The sequence below is a fragment of the Myotis brandtii genome, unplaced genomic scaffold, assembly GCF_000412655.1.
Source record: "Myotis brandtii unplaced genomic scaffold, ASM41265v1 scaffold915, whole genome shotgun sequence".
In the NCBI taxonomy this organism is placed as follows: domain Eukaryota; kingdom Metazoa; phylum Chordata; class Mammalia; order Chiroptera; family Vespertilionidae; genus Myotis; species Myotis brandtii.
This window is the reverse complement of record NW_005371769.1, coordinates 3,638,848-3,646,659: the sequence shown is the minus strand read 5'-3', so window position 1 is coordinate 3,646,659 and position 7,812 is coordinate 3,638,848. Positions and strand designations below refer to the sequence as shown.

The 7,812-nt window shown below is 39.8% G+C and overlaps 1 protein-coding gene across 2 annotated transcripts in view; it reads right to left on the bottom strand.

Annotated features, from left to right (window-relative positions):
* Nucleotides 1-1,455: 1,455 nt before the first annotated feature.
* Nucleotides 1,456-7,812, bottom strand: part of PRELID3B (PRELI domain containing 3B) — a 10,154-nt gene continuing 3,797 nt past the window's right edge. For both annotated transcript variants that reach the window (XM_005885599.2, XM_005885598.2), the window contains 5 exons: nucleotides 6,167-6,335; nucleotides 4,888-4,977; nucleotides 4,394-4,464; nucleotides 4,172-4,274; nucleotides 1,456-2,790 (listed from right to left, as the gene is read on the bottom strand). In XM_005885599.2, the coding sequence (XP_005885661.1) occupies nucleotides 2,671-2,790; nucleotides 4,172-4,274; nucleotides 4,394-4,464; nucleotides 4,888-4,977; nucleotides 6,167-6,304 (522 nt within the window). In that variant the 5' untranslated portion in view covers nucleotides 6,305-6,335 and the 3' untranslated portion in view covers nucleotides 1,456-2,670. The remainder of the gene's footprint in view (nucleotides 2,791-4,171; nucleotides 4,275-4,393; nucleotides 4,465-4,887; nucleotides 4,978-6,166; nucleotides 6,336-7,812) is intronic.

Sequence of the window (7,812 nt, the reverse complement as noted above, 5' to 3'; positions counted from 1 at the left end):
CGGGCTCCCGTAGTTCCCGGCTTTGGCAAGCGGAGCTGGAGGGAACGCTCGGCCGCGTGACTTGGGGACGGGAGTTGCGAAGCGGTGGCTGGTGTGGGGCGCACCCCACGGGGGGCGGGGGGAACCCCCGAGTTTCAGGAACAAGTTACCAGCCCGGACATCTCCCAGAGTCTTAGGGAAACCTGTGCTGTCTGCAGAAGGGGGAGATCCCCAGACACGTGGAAAACCCGTCTCAGCAGAGCTGGGATACAGCCCTGACAATTAAGTGTATTCTTAGGAGGAAAAAAATTTTACTCTGCTATTTACATTTAAGAAATTATAACCAGGCCGGCCGGTGTGACTCAATGGTTGAGCACAGACCTATGAGCCGGGATCACGGTTTAAACCGTCAGGGCACATGCAGGGGTTGTGGGGGGCCTGCAGGAGGTAGCTAGCTGATCAATGCTTCTCATCATTGATGTTTCTATCTCTTCCTCTCCCTTCATCTGAAATCAGTAAAAATATAAAAATAATTATAATCAGGAAAAACCATAAAGTTTTTATTAAGAAAGTTTCTTAGTGTAAAATCCACTTTTAATATTAAATAGGATAAGATGCTCCTAATCCAAGAGTCTATTCGATGAACACTACAAGTGTAGTCCTCTCAAATGTATTTGCTTGCTGTGCATCTCTATCTTTACAGGTAAAAGCCATAAACTACCAGCTATTTAAATGAAAGGAGTAATTACACAGGAAAATAAAAATTTAGAGAATTTTATCATTAGCTCTCACTAAAACAAAATCGAACAGAATAAAACTTAAGAAACCTTTTTATCAGTGCATTCATTACACCTTTTTCAGAACAAGTATAATTTACAGAAATCATACAAGGCAACTTTAAAAATATATATATATATATATACATATATATGTATATATATCAATATATATTGATTTTAGAGAGGAAGGGAGAGAGAGAAACATCAATGATGAAAGAGAATCCTTGACCGGCTATCTCCTGCATGCCCTCACTGGGGATCAATTCGGCAACCCAGGCATATGCCCCCAACTGGAATCAAACCTGGGACTATTCACTCCACAGGCCGACACTCTTATCCACTGAGCCAAACCAGCTAGGGCATAGAAGGCAACTATTAATAAAAAATCAGTACTTAGCAATATTTTGTTTAGCTGAAATGTTATTTCAATTGTAAAAACTATCTCCGGTTACAAAAATAATCAAAAACCTTATTGAATTTCACTTGCTTTTACAAATGCCCCAAGAAGTCTTAAGCTAAACAATAATTTAAGTAGAAAACACTAATTTTTAAATAGTTTGGTATACTATTTCTGTGGTTTATGTACATATATTACCTGGTTTCTTTTATAGGAAACCTGACTAGAAGTTGATCACATTAAGCATTGTTAAATGCAAGAGCTAATCACCTTTTAACAAAAATACTCTATAAGCAACAGTTGCAAGTATCAAAGATATTTTTTAATGGTTGATAATTAACTGCTACAAAATATGAGACAAAATACATTTACTGGATTGTTTTTCTGAGTGCAGTGGCCCTTTGGCTCCCAAAATGAGGATTCCCCATAAATAAAAATCACAAAGCAATTCATGTAGTGGTTATCTTAGGCCAATGCCTTTCTCCCCCTTTCTACCTCCACCCCTTCAGTGGCACCATATTATTAAAAACAGTAGGTACCTGGGATTTGTACCCCAGATAAGACATCATTTAGGCAATTTCAAGTGATGTACAGCTCCTCATGTAAAAAAGATGTTCTGTGGTCACAATTACTTCAAAAAGTAATTATATTCAAATAACCTGGCAGATCATATTTTAGCAATTACAGAACCATAATTCTGACACATGGCAATTTACAAGTCAGACAAATGTGAAATGCTAAAAGATGTGAACAGCTGCTCTTCTGTTTAAGTTCAGAGTGCTGAAAAATTTCGGTAATGACTTTATTTTTTCAGTTAACATAACCGGCCCACAATACAGCATATAGGTCATAAAGTATAAATCTATGGAAGGTAATATCTTCACTAAGTTACAAAACTTTGGCAAATCAATACAGTACTCTTTCAGAGAATAAAGATGCAGTTAAATATTACTTGAGTGATAATTTTAACTCCAAAAATGTCATTTAAGTACCAAATTAAAACACTGGTTTTTAATGGTGGTTTATAGCAAGCAGAGCAAGTTATTTTATACAAATTTATATCTTTTAAAACTATACAATTTCTCCTTTGAAAGTGAATTCCCTCTTGAAGTTTCCCACAGCAGAACAATTGTGTCTATTGGAGGTGGCTCTGCTTTGTCCTGGGGTTGGTCCAAAGCCAGGTAGAGTTCCAATGCATGAAAAGCTTTAAAATTAAACCCGAAGGAGACTTAATATGCTATCACCAATTTCCAAGTACCATTCAAAAATTGTTAAATTCTCACATAACTATGGAATCTTCAAAACCAGAGTAATTTCAAACAACACTAATTTCAGATGTTCCCTTTTATGTAGAAACACCGTACCTCCTTGTTTTGATCAAGTCACATACCCTTTCTTCAGCTTATTAAAAAAAATTCTACCTAAAATATAGTTTTTAATGTATTTTTTAAATAACAATAAATATAATGCCAGCTAGTAGAGATCTGGGGGACTGGGTGTTGTATACCACTTTCATCATTTCTCTACAAATGCTGCTGCTGCCATTGGCGTCCTCATGCTTCCTCTTGCTGAAGCCGTCAATTCTTCAATCTCAGCATTTAATTTATGTATTACCCATTCCATTGCTTCTCGGCCCTTAAAAATAATCCAATACATTTATTGTTACTGAGTGAGACCAAAGGCATCTATCAAATAAATGGAACACCAGGAAGTAGCAGGGGGCATTACAAGTCTAACCAAACCTCACCAGGACAGATCATTTGCTGCTTCTTCCTGATGTTATTTACCAAATAACAAATGCCTTGAGCAACTGACATGCTCCATAAACTAATTTTTATTTTGTATGCAAAAGATGTTCTCCAAAGAATCTATAATGAAGTGACAGTGATGTTTCATTTATTTCATGATTAGAGTAGTGACCTTTTTGGGGGTGAAGCCAAACCCCCTTTTTCTTCTTATGTATTTGAAACCAAGATCCTATGTAAGTGCTAAACCAAAGATTTAAACCAAAATCCTGAGAGATCTGGTCCCTGGCTTCCTCAACCATTCTCTCCTGGCACACTATGCTCTGTGCAGTCCCGTAAGGAGAAACAGCAGCAGCACTTCAGTTTTCCTGCCTCAGGGCCTCTGCACACTCAGCTCCTGTCTGAGTGTGCAGAGGCCCTGCACATCCCTCACAACCATGGCACCCCTCATGCAGCTGTCACCATCACTCACCGAATACACATTAAACACTCTCATACCTTCCTGCACTTTTCCTTTTCTAACGATACACTGCAATGAATGTTGCCTTTCTTAGTTCTACATGGGGCAGGGACCACATTTTTTTATTTCCAGATGTATCCCCAGTCTAGTCTCATACCCTGTCTGGAACAAAGCGGGTGTCTATCTGTGAATATCTTCTGACTGCTGAATGATTACATTAAGTGTTATAGAACAGCGCACTAAGCATCCTTTTCTCTAAACTTAGTTTAAATCATGTGTTCTCAATGGGGCAAAAATTAGCTGGGTTGGTGGAAAAAATCTACCTTTTTATGTATAAAGCATTATCTATCAATTAACTACACAGGGTAGGGTGATCAGAAAAAGATGTCTAAAATGGATCTGGGACGGGGGAAATGATAATGAAAAACGGTTGAGAATTGGTGCTTTAAACGACATGGCACCACGTAATCAAGTATTTCCCACATGCTGGGCCCTGGGCCACACACTTTCCATGTTATCTCATTAACTCTTCATGCCTACCCCTGTGAGATGGACAGTTAACCTCCACTTCATAGATGGTAAACTAAGGCATAGAAAGGTTAACTTAACTGAGCAAGGCTGCTAAGAGTTAGAGCTTGGGCCCGGACACCAAGCTGTGCTGGGCCCCAGAATCTGTGCAAGTACAGCTTACATGGATTCTCATTGTATCATGGCTGAAAATTGGCTTGTGAGGACAAACACATGCTCACCGCTAAGCTCTTCCAAAAACAAAACCCAGGAATAACAGTAACCAGGGGGCAGCCTCACGTACTTTACTAGCATTTGAAGATATCGTGCTCGCCATCAGCCCTTCCAGGTAACTACTGAGGCTCACTCCTTTCACAGTGATGATGGCCTCTTGAGTCAAAACAGTTCTGGAACAAAACAAATTCACACAGTTTCAGAATGATCTAACTTTCATTTTTTAAAATAATATTTGGTAAAAGAATTAAAACACCTGTAAAATAAGTTTGTTAAACCATTTTTTACTTACCTTTCTGGGTCCTGAGGATGTGGTTTATATATAAGTCTCTCATCTACTGAAACCATATTTGTAAATGAAATCTATAGAAATTAAAAAAAAAAAATTCAGTTCATGTGGGAAACCAGGACTAAAAACATTTCCAAAATTAAGTCACAAACCCAAATTTTGTATACAGAACAAGAACAAATAAACCACTTTGATATTACTGTGTAGACAAAATTTAAATTTCATTCTTTTTATTAAAAATAATAAATTTGACAAAAGCATTGTACGAGTACTAACACACAGAATCCCAAGTCATTTTACTGAGTGCTAGCCCCTACAAATGCTAAGTAGGCTCACTGAGTGGTGAGGCTAAGCTGCAAAAAGGCAAAGGCAGCAGAGCATGTGAGTGCTGACTGCCTAAACGCCCACACAGAGCTAGATTCATCTCTTCAACACTAGGAGTGACAAAAACTTAGGCCAAATAGTTTAAAATAAGACAAAAGGAAGCCAAAACTTACATTAGTGGATTTAAGTTCCATTGTTTTCTCTACAGGATCAACTACAGAATGTTCTTGCACATATGTTTTGGTTCTTGCCGCACCAATCAGCTAAATAAAACATCCACAATTAGTAATCAGAGGAGGAAGGATTTCTTAACAAGTGTGTCAATATTTTATTTGAAAGTAAAATGTGTTAATGTCTTGAACCAAAAATCTGTTTCGTAAAAAACAAAACAAATCCATGAGGCATCAGACAAAGGTCAGAATGGAGGCCCATCTGAGATACCAGGAACTCACACCCCGTGGATAAGATGAGACGCCACACAACACCCTGCCCAGAGGCAATGAGCAAGCACCCACTGAGCGCACTGCAGTGATGCCGGATGCCGGACCTGCCAATGGCCAAGGAGCAGGGGCTGAAACGTGGGACTCAGAGGGTCTGGGAAACATGGCATCTGGAACAAGGAGAGCTCAGAGCACCAGTCAGCACTTTCCTAGAGCCATCCAAAGGAGACGGTGCAACGGCCTCATTCTCCAGGCAGGAAACAGCCACGTCATGAAGGAGGACATCACACCCAGTGAGTGTCACTCCCCGTGCCCTGCCCCAAGCCAATCACCCAATCTCCTCATTTCTGGGCCCCCATTACCTAATGCAGTGGTTTGTACAAAGGAAGCAATCAGTGCCTTCCTGTTGCAAACGGTGTACTTTTGTTTACCTTCTAGAAAGGGAACTTCTACTAAAAACTGGATCCACTTATCATACCATAGTTTCCCACACTATAAACTGGCATTCCAGTTTCTTACTGGTTAAATTGAATCACTAAAGCCTGCTTGCTTGAAACTGAATAGAACTCTGTTTTGAAATGTATGGAGAGGAGGCCCAGATCTTGGAACGATGTGGCAACAGCAAGGCCAAGAAAATGCTGTTCTCTTCATGTGCATGAACCACCACTGACCACACAACTGTCAGCTAACAATCCCCTCCAAACCATTATTTCCAAATCTTACTGTTGGTCTCAAGTTGCTGGCAAAAACAGGAAAAGTAGGATATTCCTCATTTTAAACTACAGAGCATTAGCTGGCTTCCTTCAGAAAGTTTTATCAGGTGCCTTCATGAAGACTGTAATAATATTTCCAATTCATTATACACTCATAAGTCAAGTTTATTATAATACAATTTGAACTGATGAAAAAATGACATTCAGAATCTGCTCCCACAGCCTATTTGAAATTATAATGTGGTTTGGAAAACTTCTCCCCAGCAGTCACATTTCTGCAGGAATAAAGACACACTTACAGATTTCACAATGGAAGGCAGGCCCCACTCTGTGCTGAGCAGTCTATGGCTGTGCAACTTTCCAGAAGGATCTACATGTCTGTCCAATACATCGACTCCAACCACACTTGGGTTCATAGGATTTGGATATTTCTGCATTGCGGCTGTTGTAACAGTTTCCCATGGGTGGCTGCAACATAAAGCACAATCAAACATTTAAAAATATACCTTTAAATTAAGCATTTTATAACCCATCAAATTATTCTTTGCAATTGAAGTTTAATATACCTAGGGAAAATTTTCTCAAAAGATGAGTTTAGGGGCTCAATCTAAATTTTAAAAATATACATTTTGGTCTTTTTTCAGCACAGGTTATATGGTACAATTGATTTCTATAAAGATTAAAAAAAAAGATTAGAATAGCCTACGGAGCATCACAGTACAGGTTCTTAAATAATCTTTCCTATTTACCCATGTCTATTTTCACATGAAATTTTGTTTCTAAGAACCAAATTCATAAAAATTATATTCTACAGAATCAAGCAACAAAAATGATACCATTTATCTTTTTGTCTGACCCCGATTATACAAAGCTACAAAGTAACGAGAGTAAAGACCTTATTTGCCCTGTAAATTCTTAGTGATTACAAAGATTCAAAACATTACTGATTTAAATACCATATTAAAAATGTATTTTTCTCTACATTAAGGTAATAAATAACAGTGACCCCCCTCCAATCAATCTTGATCCATTGCTTTGCTCCGAGGAGTGGTTCTGGTTGGCTTTGAAAAGATAATAAAATGTTTTTAAGATGCTGCTAATATGCTATTTCTTAATATATTAAGATTTGCTTATCTTCTAGGATTGAAATGGAACCTGCAGCATCTTCATCTCTTGAGAAAGCACATGTGCCTGGTGATTCAAACATGATGTACATTCGTTCACTCTACAACTTATGTGAATAGGAGGCTGTACAAAAGACATCCTTTTCAAAGGAGCCCTCATGAACTACACTGAATATGAAAGGTGACTTAACTTTCAGAGAACCAAGTCTGACAACTACTTCACATCGACAGAAGGAAAATCTCAAAACCCTGGACAACCAGTGACATTATTTGGAACTAGAGGCCTGGTGCATGAAAATTTGTGCACTCATTGGGGGGGGGGGTCCCCTCAGTCCGGGAGCCCTTGGGTGATGTCCCACTGATGACGTTGGGGGGGGGGGTCCCCTCAGTCTGGCCTGCGCCCAGTCCGGGAGCCCTTGGGGGACGTCCCACTGATGAGGAGCGGGCCTAAACCAGTCTGGCCTCCCTCTGTGGGAGGTGACGGGTGGGCCCATTGGGGGAATGGCACTGCCTGGTGCATGCCTGGCCCCGCACCCCATTGCCTGGTCACCACTGTCCCCCGATCATCATCCCCTCCCTGTGCCCACTGGCATCCGCCTTGGCTGGTCTGGCGCTGCCCGCTTGCCGGCCCCAACCCCCCGCCAACCAGTCATTCCGACATTTGGTCGATTTGCATACTAGGCTTTCATTATATAGGATGTTTTATTTTATTTTATTTTTTAAAATATATTTTATTGATTTTTTACAGAGAGGAAGGGAGAGGGATAGAGAGTTAGAAACATCGATGAGAGAGAAACATCGATCAGCTGCCTCCTGCACAC